Here is a 20,898-nt window from a genome sequence, read left to right on the forward strand (position 1 = left end):
AGTTAAAAACTAGTTTAAATAATTAGCAATTTCTGTTGGTTTAGTGAGATAAGTTCCCCCTACATCCAAAAAAGTTGGAGCTGACCTATTATGCCTACCCATCATTTCATTCAATGTACCCCATAATCTTGCACTATTCGATTTTGCATCAGTTAGTCTTTTTTGATAATACAACCGTTTTTTATGATTATTTAATTTAGTTACAAAGTTTCGTAATCTACTATACTCTTTCCATTTGTCTGGACTATTAGTTTTTACTGCTTCATTTTAAGTTTATCCCTCTGCCTCATATATTCTTTTAATTCTTCATCCAACCATGGAGCAGATACCCTTCTCACAGCACGTTTCCTTACAGGAACATGTCTGTCTAACACCTTTGTGAACAATTCATTGAAAACTGCTACTGCTTGACATGGATCATCTTCGCTTAAAACCTGTGTCCAACTTATTTTCCTCACATCTTCTATGAAGTCATCTTCATTGAAATATTTAAACATCCGTCTGCACACAAATAATTGGCCTTTTTTAGGCATCTTTGTTTTCCTTGTTACCGCAATTAAATTATGGTCGCTGCAGCCCACTGGAATCGAAACTGCTTTAGAACATAAATTTGTCATATTGGTAAAAATTAAGTCAATCAAAGTTGTAGAAAATTTGCCATTACTTTTCATTTGAATTCTAGTATCAGCCTGCACGAGTTGTGATAAATTACAAATGTTGGTAAATGAAAACAATTTATTCCTCAATGGACAATTTCCTGATTTCCAGTCTATATTAAAGTCACCTAGGGAAAAAAATTCTTTTCTCAGATCACATGCCTTATCCAACATACCTCCTATCTGATCCAAGTGGTATATAGGAGCATTTGGTGGTCTGTATCAACATCCAATAATGACAGCTTTTAAATGAGGAATCTGCAATTCTAACCATAGTGTCTCAACTCCAGTTACCATGAAATCTGTTCTTACTCTAACTGGAATGTGATTTTGGACATAACAGGCCACTCCTCCACCATACAAATTCCTATCTAGTCTATAAATATTATAGCCCCTAACCTCTACTACTTCATTATTAATTGTGTCATCTAAATGTGTTTCTGATATTGCTAACACATGTAAATTATAACTTTGAAAAATTTCTTGAATATCCGCCACCTTTTCTCAAACTGCACACATTCAAATGAGCTATTTTAAACCCCTTTTCCCGCAACCAAACATGATCTATCATCCAAAATCTAGAATAAATTCCTGCCTGCAAAAATCATACTGAGCTTCCTGTAACATTTTTATAATTTTACCAAACACATTCATACTGTCATTCATCTCAAACTCAAACACTGTAATGAAATAAAACATTTTTACACACCAGCTCTAGACACATAAATAACCAAATTATATAACTCTTAAAATGCGGGCTATCATTTCCATCTTGCGATGTTATTTAATACTTATATAAAAATTAAACATAATCCTCACATAACCTAAACAGTAATCTAACAGTCCATCTTCACACTCATTAAAACGTTTTTAATTGGTCCATATTATTCTCCATCCTTCATCCCTGGTTCAATCACGGTCTTGTAGTAAGCTTCAGCCTCACTCGGTTCATTGAACCTTTTCGTCTCATCTTTAAAAGTCAGAATCAGGGTAGCGGGATGAATCAGGCCATGTCTCACCTGAGCCTTCTTCAGCTTACTCCTTATTTCCCGGAAGCCAGCTCGTTTTTTTGCCATTTCACTGGTCAGATCTGGAAAAATCTTCAGCTTCATACCACGCAGTTGGAAAACACGTTCTTCTCTGGCAATCTTTATAATCTCCTCCTTTGTTGTATGCCTCCGCAGCCGCACCATCATCACTCTTCCTACTGTGTCTCTCCTAGGTCCAATCCAGTGTGCCAACTCCACTTCTGGCTCACGCATAAGTTTTCCTCTGAACAAATCTTTGAACAGCGTGTCCATATAAGTAGTCAGGTTGGTTTTTCCAATGTCACCAGATAATCCGAACACACACATGGTATGGTATTGGTCGCTGATTTGTTTTTGTATCGTTCTTGAATGTCAGAAATGGATATTTGTGAATGTGGAGATGTTATATTGGTTTCAATGGTAAAAATAAATAATTGAAATGGGTATATTTGTTTTTTGTTAAGTTGCCTAATAATTATGCACAGTACTAGTCACCTGCACACACTGATATCCCCCTAAAATAGCTAAAACTAAAAACAAACTAAAAACTACTTCCAAAAACATTCAGCTTTGATATTAATGAGTCTTTTGGGTTCATTGAGAACATGGTTGTTGTTCAATAATAAAATTATTCCTCAAAAATACAACTCGCCTAATAATTTTGCACTCCCTGTAATGTCTAGTAGTATTGAATCCACTAGCATAGAGTTACATCCACCATCTGAGTCAGTGCAGTGCAGGTGGAGTGACCAGACATGAATGCATGCTGAGAAATGGTAGCCAAATTGTTTCTGGTTAAGTAATCTTGCACTTGCTCAAAGACAATTTTTTTTCAATTGCTTGCTTAGAATTGGCAATATGCTATAGGCCTGCTATTTGGACAACAATAAAATTGATTTGGTATCTTTGGGTGGTGGAATGATCCTTATCTCCTTCCAAAGCTCTGGATACACACCCCAATTAAACACCTGTTGAATATAAGATAAATTGGTCTTGCAATATAGAATGTTCTCATTGATATCTGGAATGTTCATTTCTACCATTTTTAACATTAAAAAAGGTTAATTTCAAACAAAAATATATTACTGAAGGTTTTGGCACCATTGTGTGTGCAGAAAAGTTTACAGAAGCTGTGACTCAGCAGATTGGAACTACCATAAAAGTTGTCTGTTACCAACACAAAGGCATGACTAACTAGTCTCAGCCTCATGAGCCAAAACTTAAGGTGAGGCACTGTTCAGAAAGGTACAGTCATCTGTGTTCCCATTAAGCCAGTATTTTACTGGTGGTGACAAATTGCTAATGGCATTTGTATGGGAGGTTCCAAAATGCCTCAATTTCAGATGTGGGCATTTGCATAACAAATTTCCTTTTAAAACTGTCACAGATTCATTGCAAGCATTTGCAACGTGTTCGTTCTCAATTCAGTTCATGACAATCAAAATGGGCAAAAATTAGATAAACTTTTTGACTAAACTATGAAAAAAAAATTGACAGGATTGCTGCTAATTCTTTGTTATTACATTAAATATACTCCAAGTCCCCATAGGACAGCGGTTCCCAAACGTATTTAGCCGCACACCCCTTTCTATGTCCCGACCATGTCGACGCACCCCCCACACCAGGGCGTGGCTGTGGGGATATACACTGAACAAAAATATAAACGCAACACTTTTGTTTTTGCTCCCATTTTTCATGAGATGGACTTAAAGATCTAAAATTCCTTTCAGATACACAATATTACCATTTCTCTCAAACATTGTTCACAAATCAGTCTAAATGTGTGATAGTGAGCACTTCTGCTTTGCTGAGATAATCATCCCACCTCACAGGTTTGCCACATCAAGATGCTTATCTGACATCATGAGTAGTGCACAGGTGTACCTTATACTGCCCACAATAAAAGGCCACACTGGAATGTGCAGTTTTCTTTACTTTATTGGGGGTCTGGGGACTCAGAACTGGTCAGTATTTGGTGGGACCACCATTTGCCTCATGCAGTGCAACACATCTTCGCATAGAGTTTATCAGATTGTCAATTGTGGCCTGTGGAATGTTGGTCCACTCCTCTTCAATGGCTGTGCGAAGTTGTTGGATATTAGTGGGAACTGGTACATGCTGTCGTATACGCCGGTCAAGCACATCCCAAACATGCTCAACGGGTGACATGTCCGGTGAGTATGCTGGCCATGCAAGAACTGGGACATTTTCAGCTTCCAAGAATTGTGTACAGATCCTTGCAACATGGGGCCGTGCATTATCTTGCTGAAACATGAGGTGATGTTCACGGATGTACAGCACAACAATGGGCCTCAGGATCTCATCACAGTATCTCTGTGCATTCAAAATGCCATCATTAAAATGCACCTGTGTTCTTCATCCATAACAGATGCCTGTCCATACCATAACCCCACCACCACCATGGGCCACTCGATCCACAACATTGACATCAGCAAAACGCTCACCCACACGACGCCACATACGCCCTCTGCCCTGAACAATATAAACAGAGATTCATCCGTGAAGAAAACACCTCTCCAACGTGCCAGATGCCATCGAATGTGAGCATTTGCCCACTCAAGTCTGTTACGGCGACGAGCTGGAGTCAGGTCAAGACCCCGATGAGGACGACGAGCATGCAGTTGAGCTTCCCTGAGATGGTTTCTGACAGTTTGTGCAGAAATTGTTTGGTTATGCAAACCAATTGTTTCAGCAGCTGTCTGAGTGGCTGGTCTCAGACGATCTTGGAGGTGAACCTGCTGGATGTGGAGGTCCTGGGCTGGTGGGGTTACACGTCATCTGCGGTTGTGAGGCTGGTTGGATGTACTGCCATATTCTCTGAAACGCCTTTGGAGACGGCTTATGGTGGAGAAATGAACATTCAATGTACGAGCAACAGATCTGGTTGGCATTCCTGCTGTCAGCATGCCAATTGTGCGCTCCCTCAATGCTTGTGGCATCTGTGGCATTTTGCTGTGAGACAAAACTGCACATTCCAGGGTGGCCTTTTATTGTGGGCAGTATAAGGTACACCTGTGCACTACTCATGATGTCGGATCAGCATCTTGATGTGGCACACCTGTGAGGTGTGATGGATTATCTCAGCAAAGCAGAAGTGCCCACTATCACACATTTAGACTGATTTGTGAACAATGTTTGAGCGAAATGGTAATACTACAACTACTGGTCTAAGTTGAGAGACTGAAAATGACCGAACAGTTTTCAGGCAAGGCCGAGGCTCAGACTGAGGCCTTTCCACGGAGCTAGCTCTGCGGTCACGTGGGTCTGATGCTCATTAATTATACAGAATTTTAGGCATTTTGTCATGAGCCGGGGTGAGTACTCCTCATTCACCTTAACATCTTTGAGTCTCTTGCCAGGAGAGGGAGTACCCAGCTGTTCCTGATCAGCAATCAGCAGGGTGGTTCCTACTTAAGGTGGATGGAGGACACAATTCAACGCCAAAAGACTGCCTCAGCTTGGTAGTACCCAGCCACTCATGTCTACTCTAGGCTAATACTTATTTGTGGAGTGTTTTTGGCTTTACTCTAGGGTTTTTGGAACCTTTTTGGAAATTTTGCTAAGTCCTCCAGGAGCTTACTCAGGATTCTTTGTCTCCTTCAGGATTCCTGTGTTTCCCTCTGGTCACAGAGCTCTAGGATACTTGCCTCAGGACTCCAGGATTTTGGATACTCAGAACCGACTGGACCCACTCACTGTTCTCCATAACTCTCCTCAGACATCACGGCTCAGTGTCTCCCATCCACCAGGACACCCTGCTTATCTCCACCTGTGCTCCCTCTCCTGCACTCCCCCGGCTTTCAACCTGCTCCCTCCTCCAGCTAGCAACTCACATCTTACAGTAAGTTCTGTTGAACTAGTTCGGACAAGAAATGGACTTCAGGAACTAACATATGCTCACCAGTGTTCTTCCTCCTCCAGACGCAGAGCTCCTGTATCCGTACCAGCCACAGACAATTCTGTGCATCCTCAGTTTCCTTCTCTGTAAATGATTTTATTTTTTACCCCCGTTCTTGCTCTGTGTTGTGTTCTGCATGTCTTGAGTTAGACGCCTTCCCCCAGCCATGACACATTTAATACACTTAAGCAGAAGAGTGAGAAAAAAATTCAACCCCCCCCCCCCCCCCCCCCCGAAGTTTTCATGAGTGTAAACTAGATAATTTAAACCAAAAACATGTTTTGGTACCAGGCTGTAAACATGTTTATTTCTGCTGTGAAATTGGTATTTTTAACATGGGAGTCAATGAGGATTTGCTCGCTTCTGACACCAGCCCCCAGCGGATGAGGGTGGAACTGCAATTTATTTCACTTCTGCGTTTGCGTCAATATTTGACCGGCATTGTGCGGGCTTGGTGGGGAGAGAAACCTGGTGAAATCAATTAACCAGTGGGGAGAGGAAAACTAAGCTGAGAGGGAGAAATAGAACATGACCTATGAATAATAACAAAGCTTAAAGACTAGAAAGACAAATAACTAAAGATCTAAGGAGAACTAATAAATCAGAGGGAAGGACCAAGGGAGGAACCTAGAAGAAAAAAACCTGAACCTAAGAAAACTACAGGGAAAGATAAGCTAGATGATACAAAAAATAATAAGTAAAGCTGGGAAACCTGGTGGGAGCTGGAGGACAGAAGGGGCACAGGAAGCTGGCTACACGTGAGGGGGGGATTCTAGAGACACCTGAAGGGGTTGGAGAACTAAAGGGGCCAGAACCTGGGGGATACCTGGATGGAGAACATGAAGGAGGCTGCAGACAAGGAGACACATGAGGACACAAAGAGGCACATAAGGGAAACCTAGAGAAGGATGGAGAACACAGGGAGACATGTGAGGGAGATGCAGGACGCAGACCATGACAGTTTACATCAACTCCTTATATGCATCAACACATTTCAAAAGCCAGAGAGCTAACAATCGGCCAGAAGGTTTCCTCCAAGGAAGTGGTTGAATTACTGCGATTAATATCAGATCCGGAGCTTGGTCTCATCATATTCAGCCCTGTTTGACCTTACATCTTCATCAATTAGTAACCAAGCCTCATTGATAGATGAAAAACCCCACACCCTGTGACAGTGCAAATTTATGGCCATGATACACTTGTTGACACACACGCACACACACACAGCTGTACCCGCCTTTGTATTTTATTCAATATGGGAGTAGAAGACGAAATTCAGCTATCAAGATGAAAGATAAGGAAGTAAAAATAGGAGGAAAAACATTGATGACTGAGATTTTTGTTGGTCATAAAGCATAGAAGCAGCACTGTTTGGTAAATGATGGATGAGATCGTTGCTATAAAACACACCTGTCTCAGTTTGAGACCGACTCTTCTAAATTAATCAGACTAGTCACGCTGGATAAGGAGATGAATGAAAACCCTCTTAGATCATATCTAGCTGACCGGGCTTTGTTTAGACCATTCTGTCTTTGCTACACTCGCAAAGACCCGCATGAGCACTCAAAAGTGAAATCCTTCATTCCATGCTACATGCAGGCACAGCTTTAGGAAAATATTACAGCAGAGTTTCTGTCAGCGTGTGATACCATTTCTGACATTTTTTAGATTTTTTCTGACACTGAGTTGTACTTTACTCTCCATCCAGTAGATAAGTCAGGTGTCTGAGCTGTTCCAGTAAATCTGGAGACTGGTGTTGGTATCGATGGGTGCCGCTGCTAAAGAAAGGGCAGCAGTGGAAGAGTTTCAGATTTTAGGGACATTTCTAAACAACAAGTCAAATACAATCAGCTCAGTGAAAACTGGTAAATATCTCTCTTTACCACCATTATTAGGATATGTTTTGGGTGATTTAGTGCCTGTGTGGTTGGACATTTAATACAAGTAAAACCGCAGACAAAACCACACAAACGGGGAGAAGATGTTTGTTTTGCTGCAGGTGATCGTCTTTTAAATTACAAACATTTGTGAGACAATAAAAAGCCTTTACAGTTTTAATTTGTTATGCAAGGCGACACATTATGCACCACAATTGGTAATGAAGCTGTGACACACTGAGGTTTCCTGATCTGAAGGTTAAAACTGATGCTTTGTTACATCATTAACAGAGCCTATATATAGACAAGGAGAAGTACCGGACAAAGAGGTAGCAGAAATAAGGACGTGCATCCAAAGGCAAAAACAAACACTTTGGTTCTCTTTCTGCTGTCAGTTTTACTGCTGCTTCTCCATATTGTTTCACATAAACATACCAGCAATAAATAACATTCAGACAAGCACAGTACAAACACATAAACTCTCACTAAGTTCACTAGTTTTTCAACACATTTGAAGTGATCTAATATAAATGAATGCCTTGTCGTTCATAGAGGACTCTGAGCCCCCCCCCCCCCCCCACCCCCCCCCCCCCCACCCCCCAACAGTCTCACCGGAAGAAGATAGGAATCAAAAAATGTATAAAAACATGATTATTAAATAAAACCATCTATACATCATACAGACTACACGGTTAGCCTTTGTTGTAATTCCCATTGCATATTACCGTGAAATCAACAGTAAAATACGTCTAAAACGTGTTTTCAGTGCAGTACTGTAATTTTCATGTAATTGTGAGTCAATTGAACAGCATCACATAGTTTTTACGGTATGTCACTGTTGTAATGGTAATTGATGTAAAATACAGCACAGTTCAGCTTTAGCTGTAATTCCTGTGTCGTATTACTGTAAAATACCTCTAAAACATGTTTAGGGTAGTACTGTAATTTTCATGTAGGTTTGAATATATTTAATTGCATCACAGAATTTTAACAGTATTTGACTGTTTTAATGGAAGCATGTACAATACAGCAGATACAACAACTGGGAATTATTCAGACACTATTCAGTCAGCACCATTGTTTTTTTTTCACAGTAGATCCCAGAGAAATGACAAGTCCTTCAGACTGCTTTACAAAATTACTCTTTGTGAGACCAGCAAGATAGATAAACTATACTATGTACTGAGATGTTTAAAGAGAGTAAGCCACAAAATGTATATTTTTATTGAGCTATCAAATACATGTAAGAATTCCTTAAAACAAATTGGAAATATTTTAATTATAGTCAGAAAAAAGAATGAAGACTTTAACTAAGGCTGAAGTAAAACGGACAGCAGTAGCTCCGGAGGTAGAGCAGGTTGTCCAGTAATCAGAAGGTTGCAGGTTCAATCCTGGGTCCGACCAGAAAATGCTGCTGTTGTGTTCTTGGGCAAAACACCCAACCCACCTTGCCTGCCGGTGGTGGTCAGAGGGACTTTTGGCACCAGTGCCTAGAAAGACTCTCCTCTGTCACAGCAGTGCAGATGTATCAGTCCAAACTCTTGACTGTCTAAAAATAAATGATTGATATCTGCCTAGACTTATAGATTTATTTTTGAAAAATGTCATATTCTTGTCAGCAAACTGACATGATGCCAGTGATCCTTTATAAAGTTAAAGTCCCGCTAGTCATCATCACACACTGATGAAATTACATCTCCACATTTGACCCCTCCCTGTTGGGAGCAGTGAGCAGTGGCTGCGCTCAGGAACTATTCGGTGGTTTAACCCCCAATCCAACCCCTTAAAGCGGAGTGTCAGTCAGGGAGGCTTTGGGTCCCATTTTTAAAGTCTTTAATTTGACCTAAACAGATTTGAACCCTGACCTCCCAGTCCCAGGATTGACACTCTACCACTAGGCCACATTCTCAGTGTCCAGTAATATATAGTATAATCTATAAATAGCGTCCATGGTTTGTACTCTCCGGTGCTTTTTTGGTTTATTCTAAATCAGATCTTGAGGTATGCTATGTGCAACAAATAGCTTGAACCTTTAACAGTTTATTTAGACTTTCATCCACTCCTCCTGCTGGACAAGGGTATGGCTGCAGACCAGGAGACCACAGATTCACACTTGCTGCAGGTTCAAGCTTCTATTGTTTTTGAGACAGCACCACCTCTTCCAAGATGGAGGACAATCTGAGCGTAAGTAATGACTGTGAAGCATATTATTTGTTTAATGAATCAAAAAATCTCATCTACCAAACTTTCAAAACTAAATTTATTGTTGAGTTAAATTTGACAACAAAAAGAACATTTTCTTGTGTTAAGTTTAAAGTGAGTTGATGCTGTTTATCACCAATGTAGGCTAAGCTAGAAGCTAATTTAGCTTAGTAGAAATGACTGGTCTGAACTGGTTAGATTACAACTTTGAAAAATTAAACAAAGTATTACAGTAGGATGATGTGACAGAAGACCAATATTTACAAAAATATGTAATTGTTCTTATCTTCTAAAATAAATAAAGCAGTTAGCTTACTTTAGGCTAAAGGTTATTTTTATTACATACAAAGGCAGTTAAAGACAGAAGCTCTGTTCAAATGGTACGTAAGGCTGTTCATGTAAATATAGACTGAACTGTGTTCGCTGCAGAACATTAGAGTCCCAGGGTATATACAGCAATCCTTAAGTAAAATTTACTACTTTTTAATACTTTTTTTTACTACCTTCAGAATTTTTTTAAAACCATCACAACACTAAATTGCAAGTGTTAATCAGCGACCTATTTACACATATTTTAACATATATAACATACAAAAAGCATAGACTTAGAGACTCACTGATGTTGACAACGTATTGCGCATATTTATTTTACTTAGAAAATGTGCCAGGCACTTCTTTTCAGCGGTTCAGACAGTTGAGCACGAGGCCTGAAATGATGCAGAACGACCGCTGAATATGACGTCATCATAATGTGACCGGATATGCTAAAGTAGGGCTGCTCAATTATGGCAAAAACAATAATCACGATTATTGTGACTGAAATTGAGATCTCGATTATTTAAGACGATTTTTCAATTTATGTAGATTTTTTTTATTTATTTTTATTCAGTCATAAAACTGCTCAGGGCACAATCAGGGCAAAAATAAACAAGAAACAAGATGATCACTAAAAGAACTCCTGATTCCCAGTATAAAAAGACCAATATACTTATAGCTCATAGTTTATGACCCAAGGGCTATAGACCTTGGTTTAACTCATTTAAGTCTAACCAGTACAGACCCAAATACCAATATCTTGCAAATACTGACAGCAAGAATTATACAGTGGCATTTATAACAAATAAATGCAAATAAATTAATGTTCACAAAATGTTGCATAATATTTATTTAGTCATGTCAAGGTGCTGTAGGAGAATACACCAGCACAGTGTCCTCAGAGAGATTAGTTATTAGTTATCAGCGTGAGGAACTTATTTCTACCTTATTTATAAACTATTTATTTACAAGTCCATCAGTTAATGTAATAATTGTCCCAACCACAGCTGCACCCCCCACCGCCCAACCCGGTCTCACAGCAATCGGGGCAAGCTGCACGTGTGTTTAGCGCGCCGCACGCGCACACTTAGCCGTTTTTAGTGGCTCAGGAGCCCGCAGGTACGGTGTGTGTCACTCACTCTGGTTACTCCAACAAGGAGCCGGCTCCGAGAGCCGTTTCTTTAGCGACTGACACATCACTACATCATTCCCTTTCCTAATGTCCTGAAGAACGGTCCGGAGCGCAGGCGGAGTGTTTAGCTAACCTGCAGCAGGAAATGTCGACGATAGTTATCCAGAAAGTAGCTAAGAGTTACCAGAGATGTTTCTGAGGTGTTCGCTAGGTACTTTTAAGATTTAAAAAGTCAAGAAGGGGGTCTGAAAAGCTGTTGGAAATAGCATCAAAGTCGCTAAGTTGGCAACGGAGCGCTTCATTTGTAACTCAGGGCAGCTCAAGTGGGAGGAGCAAATAATCGGCTTGTTTTATTTTTATAATCGTTCAAAACATTTCATTCGGAATATATTTCTATGTCGATGTTCAGAATACGACACCTGATAGTCTGAAAAAAATAATACCTAACTTGGAAAAAATAATACCTCTGAGACCAAATTTAACACTTTTAATGGCCTTAAATTTGACTATTTTTATTTATCACTTTTTAATACTTTTTAAAACCCCGCGGACACCCTGAGTCCAGACTGATAAGTATACATGTTAAAAAAGTGTTTTTCCAGCTTTGTGCTCAACATCTTTCTTTTCTCTGCAGATCATCATCACAAAACTAAAATATTAGGTGAAAAGAAATAACAAGTTACATTGAAGCAATTTTCAAGCAACTGCTTTGGTATCGGTTCCTGGTATCTGTTAACTTTTACCGATACATAAATCGGTATCGGCCATAAGGCATGCGTCACGGTATGGTGCTGGCAACAGTGACGCCAGTTTGTTACGGTAAACTGGACAGGTAACGTCTAACAGTGTATAAGTGTTGTGTTTAATCTGCATTTAAGTGTAGTTTACAAATGTAATTTCACACTTTTACCACAACCGGATTGTCTTGTATTTTCTGTTACTTTTGGTCTCTACTATCAACCCACGCTAGCTGGTGCATCGACTGGATTCCCCCCCAGGGAATAGGAGGGCCTTTGGTCGCAGAGGTTTGTGACCAAAACCAGGTGGAGTCTCTGCTCAGCTCACCAGCTATTAACCGTTAAGAGGCGCCAATAACCGGTTAAAGAAATATAGGCAAACGAGCAGCACCCCTTGATACTCTGGTCTCATAATTTACACCCTCAAATTTTAATCTACACTAAACAGCTACTTTTACATTTTCTAAACTATGTTTCTCTTTGTAGTCTCCTTAAAATGTGAACTCTGCCTATTTCAGGCTTCTCATAATCAGAAGAGCCCTGATTTCAATACAAAGAGTTTTGATGTAAATTTTTTGACAGTATTTAACTTTTCAAAACAAGATTTTTTTCAAAAATGTGTTTTTAAACTTAACTGTGTATTGCCTGATGTTAATCAAACAACTACCTAATAATCTGTTTTATTTTTCTATGTAATTATACAGCAATGTAATACTAATAAAGGTCTATGCTACCTGTACCAGAGGGCAGAAGACATGTACATGACTGGATGTGGCTGATTTATGATGAAAGTACTAATCCTAAATCAGTCGAATCAATTAAGACAATAGTCTACACCGAGTTGAGGATGGAAAACTTCGGGTAGTAGTGATCACAGATCATATCATAGCCGGCATTCATCCTACGGAGTTATTTGTTCTGTGTGCAAGACGGCCAAACAGGCATGGTGACACTTGGAAGTTGTACCACTCGGCAGTGTTCCTGGTGTCTTTTCACCTGAAGAGAAATATATAGTGCGTTTCCTAATTCAGTCAATAGTTGAGTAATCCTAATTTCAAAATTGACCAAAATTATCTTGATTTTGCTTTTGTTCCATATCCAAGGAGCTTCATTAGCTGATCTAAGAAGTTCATGAGGTAACCTCTAAAAAACCCCAAGATGCTGTGATGCTGAAACAGAGGAATAATTAAAAGCACACTGTGCTCTGCACGTCTCACTGAGAGCCTTGGCTTTAAGGATTTAACCTACAGCCGGATAATCTCCTGCAGACACAAAAGGGATGACTGAGTCAGGCAGAGGGACAAGTGGGTCCAAGGCCAAGTGGTAAACCCCCTCAGAAGGAGTAAGGCTTTGATCCAATTCTGTTGGGGGCATCAATCCTATGTTTACTAATGGATGCAAATTCAAACACATTGATTAAGGGACTGTGTATGTTCACACATAGATGCTGTTGTTCTTCTAGACACCAACGTTTCAACTCATTCGAAGTCACTGGCCATAACGGAAACAGAAAGAGTCGGCAGTACTCCAGTTACAGCTCTGCACATCACTTCAGGGGAATTCTATACACCCAACACAATGGCACTCCTGTGAAGTACCTGCTCACACACTGACTGCCAGATCCAATTCCCCAAACACACTCTGAACTTCCCATCAGAGCTGCCACTCCTACAGAGCAAATCCCACTTGGTCTGATAACACAAGTGATCATATTTCCTCAAATGTTTCCGGAATATTTTAAGATTACAGTTGAACTATGGTGAAAATGTCATTTCGCAAGCAGTTCTTATCGCATCCAGCTGCACAGCATGACAGGGTGTCCCATTAAATCCTGCACACAGAGCAGGGGATGAACTGACATGTTTGTGACCAAACAGCCTGGGGCCAAAAGGCAGGTTCTCATTAAGGCAATTTGCTGGGTTCCTTATATAGGAAACTTTTTACTGATTGGCTTAATAAGCTGACCTGTATTGGAATGTTTACTTTGTGAAGTGCCTTGAGATGACTCTTGTTGTGATTTGGTGCTATATAAATAAACTTGAATTGAATTGAAAGATTCATGTGGAGCGGTGGCCTATTGACGTGTGTGTTGGTGTTTCAGAAACCATCCGGTATCACACTAAAACACGCTGATCAAAAAGGCACCGGGCAACACCTCTCAGCTAATAACCGCACAGTCAGACTGAACCAGACGGATTTATGACATTCTGGTGTTTAAAGGAGCTCATTCCTGTGTATCAGAGCTTGTGCCCCAACAGATACGCAGCGACTGCTTGTACTTTAGTGCTGTAAGTGACACAAGCCTGAGGGATGCCACATCAAAGCACCTCACCAGACATTGGTTCACCAGAAACGTCCTCGCAAGACAGAATTCTAGGAAGGTTTGATTTCCATTAACCAGAGGACAATCACCCTCCTGACTATCCTGATCAGAACAGAACGCCTCAGCAAAGACCACATATGCTTAAAATCAAAGTTATGTTTGAATAAAACAATCACATTTTTATAATTTCCTCCGTTTTTTTGTTTCTGTGGGCAAACAACAAAAGTATAAAGCAGTTTAGCACAGAAAAAAACATCTTAATTCATTTTCTATTGCCAATGGTGGGGATTTTATTATGATACAAAGCTGTTTTAGACTTCTTTAGTTGAAATTAGGGTCAGGTTGTACCTTGTTATCACTGGAAGAACAAAATGCTATTCTATTACTGGGTCATTTGTCCTTGAGGTTGACTCAACATGAAACTGTTTCATTTAAACTGCAGTGACTCTGTTCTTAACTGTTATTCTGATAACCTTGCTTTGATCCTTGCTGCTGTCTTTATTGGTCAGGTCTCCCTTGAGAACGTGTTTTTTTTTATTTCTATGAGATCTTCCAAAGGTTGAATAAAAATCGGATTTGTATGCTAGACAAATCCACAGGTCAACTGCTTAAGGATTGATACTGATTCTGGTTTTGAGGGCCAATACAGATTTCTGACACTTGTATTGCTCTGAAACGCAGATGCAAATTTGGCTAATTGTATTTTATCTAAAAATAAAAACAACTGAAACCTAGTGTTGGGTGTGTATTGGTGACATGATATACAACACAAATATGTTGTGATACTAAAAGCCTGATGATATTTTACCATTTTTTAATGATTAATTCTGATTATAATAGGTCGCTCTGAGTTTTTCATGCAGGCTGAACCTGAAATCATTCTCCTACACCTATCTCCTGCATTAGCTTCTGATAGAAAACAGACGTTGAAACTCTAGGATTAGAAAAGCCTGACAGATCTACGTCACACTGTCACTTAACATTCATGGATTCACCCATCTTGACTCACGACAGGGAAGGCTGTTGTTGGTTTAGCGTCCGGGAAACAGCAGAAAACATCTTGGCTAGTAGAAGCTAACAGTTAGCATTAGCAACTTCACCACACAGCAGAACTCCTCCAGGCTTGCGTTTTTTGTGGAGATAAAACATCAGTGATGCTAAGTAAACAGAGTCAGTGGTAGAGTTGTGTTGCTGTTAACCAATCCAAGGCTAAATCCTGCTGTCTGAAGCGCAAATCTCAGACTTGCAAACCCGTGGGTGTGACAAGGGTGACAACTTCAATGACCCCCCCCCCCATTAAAAAAACACTAGCTAATTCAATCCTTTTTCAATCACATCTTTTCTGTCAGCATATATTTTCTATGAAACAAAAAGATGCATAAAAGCAAAAAAAAAAAAAAAAAACATTAGTTTTCTTTATTTTTGTAATAATCTTTTTTATGGCTTATATACAAATTATAATATAGGAGCAGCTGTTCACTTTAGTGCAGATAATAAACATAAACTTATCTTCTGCACACAGTGAACTACATTTCAAATGCAGTATAGCCCTATTTTGCTGTGTATTTCAATAGAAATGCATGACCTTTGTCATAAAAATAAAAACGGAGCATCCCACTCTGGGGATTAAACTGCTAATCTTCCAGTTAAAGAAAGAGAGCTTAAGAAACTGAGCTAACGACTGCTGCAGCAGTCCATGTTGCTATTTTACCTCTTTGCCAAGGAGACATAACTTCTATTCCAACAGGGTTTTTTTTTCTTTGTGTTTTTATTCGATTTCTTAGACGTAAAAAGAGATTTGGGACAATATGTCTAGCAAAAAAAAAAAAGTTATTATTAATATGATATTATAAACTTTCTCACTGGATCCCTGTTTACAGATTATTCTTCTATCCAAACATAAATCAAATCTTCCTAATTGTATTATAAGCAGAATAAATTGTCAGTGCTGATGGGTGCTGAGTTCAAGTAGAGCAGCTCTGTGCTGTGATCCATCTGGATAGTCACAAACTCGACCCTGACTTGGACTTTGGCTCTTCCTGCTGCAGACAAGCTAGGCTTGATGCCTAAAACACACATCTGCAGACAAACACAGGCCGTCTGAATACAGAGGACACAATTACACGGCTAATCTGGTTTCTCATACCATTTCTATCAATTCTAAGTGATGACTTCAAAATATCCTTTTTCCTCGCTCTTTGCTCATCAGAAAGCCTCTGACGTAAGCGGCATCTTCCAGAGGTCAAAGTCGTCTCTCCAAAGGAGTAAACAAACCTCCTTTACTGTAACCCGAAGGCAACAGATGGCTCCCTGGAGCAGAAGCTCGCTCGCAGAGACTCTGCACATATCATATCCAATTAGAGCTCCGCCAGCACATGCTTTCCAATTACGGGATGAGATTTACTGCCCTGAAGCAGGTCTAATCCAGCAGCATGCAGCAGATAGAGGGGAGGAAGGCACAGGACAAACAGCAACAAGTTTGTATGAAATGTCAAAAAAAAAAAGGCAATAAAGCTCAGCAGGTGGGACGGAAACAAGGAAGATAGGTAAATATTTACGGGGAAGTTTCAAAGGACAGGGGAACAAAAATCAGAGTTTCACAGAAATGAGGAGGAGGAACTCAGAAACAGAAACTCAGCTCAATAGTTCTGCATGGAGAGCCAAAATACTGCGTTTCACACCAGTAAAGCAAATCAAAGCATGCACGTTAAAACATTTAAATGTTTTATTTTAGGGCTGCACGATATCAGGAAAACCTGCGATGTTCGATAACAGTGATTCATGTTGCGATGACACAATCACTTGTGATAAATAAAAACTTAACTCAGGAACAAAAATAATCAAAAACAAAGAAATAAAAAAATCATAAAAATGAGAAAAGCAAAAGATATGAGGAAAGCAAAAAAGAAAATGAACAAGAAAATGCAATCAGTGGATCCCAGGAAAAGCAGAATCAGTAAAAAAGAGCAGAACGAAGCTAACTCAGGTGTTTGCGAACCATCAAAATTAAAGACCATCCGCCTCGGGGGCGGGCATCTGACCTATGAGGACACACCCAATTGGCCAAATGCGTGAAGAGCTCTATTTGATTTGTTAAAAAAAACATCATGCTTCCGTTTGATTGACAGAATGCATCATGTGTAGCAAACATTTGAGCTGACCCTTCATTGCGATATTTATCTGTTCTTTTCGATGTGCATATTGCACACGCTGATATCACGATAACGATATGTTTACGATATATTGTGCAGCCCTATTTTATTTTGTTATCAAAATTAAAATTTTGACTTTTTAGATCCCATGCAGCAGCCTGATTGGGTCATTCATGCTCTGATTATGAGCTCATGGTGACTGGCTGACAAACACGACAGCTGTGGAACGCATTACCACTGCTAGTGAGGCTAGCACCAACAGCTAGCATTTTTAAATCACGCCTGAAAACTCACTACTTCAACCTAGCTTATACAACATAATTATGAACCTCACTGACATCTGCACTGTTTATAAACTGACTCCACAATTATCGGCTTCCGTATTATTGAGGTTCTTTGTAAAATGTTTTTTCCTATTTTTACTTCACCCTGTGTCTTATTGATTTTTAGCTGTTATTTTTGGGAATTTTGTTGTATTTCCTTTTTATCTTTTATCTGTGTTCGACATGTTTGTATAACGCCAGTTTAATTAACCAACATTTTTAGTGTACAGCGCCTTGTCTGGTTGTAATGCCTTGTGAATGCGCTTTATAAATAAAATTGGATTGGGATTGGATTGGATGTGGAGGAGTCATGATTCAGCATGTGGCGCACGAGGCGGGCGCACGGAGAGCCCTGCTCCTCTATGAGTGACTTTTATTACAAGGGGGCTCCTCAAAGTGTGGCGCCAGACTCAGAGGAGGAAGGGAAGCACAACCCTTAGGAGTTCTCTTCATCTGGACCTCTTTACTGCTTCTTCAGATCCCCCCCCCCCTCCACACACACACACACACACACACACAAACACTGAATCTTCACTGTTTAACACTTTCTATACAAGTGAACACATGACAGGAAGGGAAGCATGGAGCTTGGGGGCTTCCAGCACATGACAGGCCCTTCATTTGAGAGGCTTTACAACACAGAGAAACATTTAGCTCAAAATAACAACAGAAAGAGAAGTGACTAATGGGTTTGTGAGAAGTTAAGTGACACAGTGCACACTGAAGAGTAACTCAAAATTCCCCAAGCAGCTTCTTAAGGCTGTCAAGAGGCCAGAGAGTAAAGTCTGAGAGCAGAGCGTGCAGCGCTTCAGGGGAGCAGGAGGTTTTCTGACCCATGCCTCGTCGCTGGCATCTGTCCGCCCTCACAGAGCTTTGAGTCTCTCTGAAGGGACACTGACTGTTGTAGGAAACCCCTTATAAATGTGAAGTGTGACAAAAATAGGATTTGTTTTCATAATTAGCACAAATGTGGGAAAATTGCTGCTTAAATGTGTAAAATCTTATCAAAACATAATTGTTTTTTGTGAAAATATCCGCTTGTTTATTTCTACTTTTTGGTTATTGAGTCTGTATTGAGGTCCTCATCAAACGGAGGAAGCAGCGGTTGGGACTTTGGGTTGGGCTCTCCAATCTCTGGTGCTGAGGTCACTGAGGTGGTCAAAAAGCTCAAGGCTCTGGGCTGGATGAGATCTGTCCAGAGTTCCTTAAGGCTCTGGATGCTGTAGGGCTGTGCTGGTTGCTGCAATACTGCATGGACACGGCGGCAGTTCCACAGGACTGGCAGGCTGGGGTGGATTTAAAAAGGGGGGCTGCCGGATGTGTTCCAACTACAGGGGACCACTCTCCTTAGTCTTGATTCCGGATGTTATGTAAATAGTTAGGGATGCGCAAAAAAGCATCTATTGATTGGAATCAGCTACTATTTATTAAGATCGACTCAGTCGGAGATTAACCAAACTCAAACTCTGATCTTCTGTCCACACACCAATGCTAAAAAATAAATAAATAAATAATCTGACATTTTCCCAGTCCACAACCTCACCATCAACTATTCACACTGGTAATACGGGCAGCAGCAGCTCAACAGGATGAGCGGGTTGTCCAGTAATCGGAAGGTTGCAGGTTCGATCCTGGCTCCGAACAGAGAATTCTGCTGTTGTGTCCTTGGGCAAGACACTTAACCCAACTTGCCTGCTGGTGGTGGTCGGAGGGACCGGTGGCGCCTGTGCTCGGCAGCCTCGCCTCTGTCAGTGCGCCCCAGGGCAGCTGTGGCTACATCGTATCTCATCACCATCAGTGTGTGAATGTGTGTGTGTGTGAATAAATATCTCCAAAAAGCAGCAATCAGGGTTGGTCACTGGAAGATCTCTCTCTCTCTCTCTCTCTCTCTCTGTGTGTGTGTGTGTGTGTGTGTGTGTGTGTGTGTGTGTGTGTGTGTGTGTGTGTGTGTGTGTGTGTGTGTGTGTGTGTGTGTGTGTGTGTGTGTGTGTGTGTGTGTGTGTGTGTGTGTGTGTGTGTGTGTGTGTGTGTGTGAATAAATATCTCCAAAAAGCAGCAATCAGGGTTGGTCACTGGAAGATCTCTCTCGCTCTCTCTCTCACTCTCTCTCTCTGTGTGTGTGTGTGTGTGTGTGTGTGTGTGTGTGTGTGTGTGTGTGTGTGTGTGTGTGTGTGCGTGTGTGTGTGTGTGTGTGTGTGTGTGTGTGTGTGTGTGTGTGTGTTATGTTCTAACCTGTAACTGGATTTTTGGGCATCGTGTTAAAAGCATTTACATAAAACACCCTTTTGACCTTTTATAAAAGTGAACAGTTTTCATATAAAAAAGCTAAGTGTTAATGATTAAAACGGATTCATGTGATGCATTGTTACTAATTAAATCACAAATTGCTGTTATATAACACCGTTTTAAAGCAGTGGCTGCACACTAATGACGTATGACGGTATAATAATGGCATTAATAATGGGGTTAAATGAATTTAAACCAGCATGCTAACACAAACGTGTATTAGACGGGTTCAGCTGTTAGCGTAACAACAGAGTAAAACCCAAACTCCACTCACCTTTGGTGACAGCTCCAAAGAGGGAGACGACCATTAGAAATCTGAGGAACATGTTTCAGGTGAGTTTGTGGCTCTTCTTGAGGAGGACCGGCCGCTTGCGGAGCACCGTGTGCCGCCGTGGTGAGTATAACGGTCCCGTTCAGACGCCGTCTCCACCGGACTGCTACAGGTGGCTCAGACCCACAGCCGGAGCCTCTGATGGGCCGAAGCTTCAGCGCCTCCTCTGATTGGCTACTCCTCCTGTCTTTCATCCTTGGTGTGCTGCAAGGCTCCGCCTCCAACCCAATGGACCAGTGATGTGGGTCAGAAACCTGCCAGCACCGCGACTAAAGCGTCTATTGTACAATGGTCTATTTTGAGCCCAGTGTTTACACAAAGGGACACAATAGGTGCAATTTAGTTTCTTACCAAACGAAAGATGCAAACTAGATCTTTTGAATATTGTGCAAAAAAAATCAGGTATACGGTTCTTTTGTGTAAGAGCATACTTTGCAAGAGAAAGAGTTGAAAACTAACATTATGATGCTCTTATGGATCAACAAGAGACTTTTTAACTGGGTTTACCATCCATAAATCACACCGAGAAAGAATGTCAACCCAAAACTCTGAGACGAGGTTCTATCCTTTATTTTATACGTTCTGAATCCCTTCATCCTGTCCTCGAGGTGCAGGCT

At 40.6% G+C, this 20,898-nt stretch overlaps 1 protein-coding gene across 6 annotated transcripts in view; it reads right to left on the bottom strand.

The window, feature by feature from the left end:
• si:ch211-198m17.1 (mucin-13) overlaps positions 1–20,407 on the bottom strand; it is a 37,115-nt gene extending 16,708 nt beyond the window's left edge. For all 6 annotated transcript variants that reach the window (XM_015948818.3, XM_015948816.3, XM_015948817.3 and 3 more), the window contains exon 1: positions 20,225–20,407. In XM_015948818.3, the coding sequence (XP_015804304.3) occupies positions 20,225–20,276 (52 nt within the window). In that variant the 5' untranslated portion in view covers positions 20,277–20,407. The remainder of the gene's footprint in view (positions 1–20,224) is intronic.
• Between the last annotated feature and the right edge of the window lie 491 nt (positions 20,408–20,898).

The sequence above is a fragment of the Nothobranchius furzeri genome, chromosome 5, assembly GCF_043380555.1.
Source record: "Nothobranchius furzeri strain GRZ-AD chromosome 5, NfurGRZ-RIMD1, whole genome shotgun sequence".
NCBI lineage: Eukaryota > Metazoa > Chordata > Actinopteri > Cyprinodontiformes > Nothobranchiidae > Nothobranchius > Nothobranchius furzeri.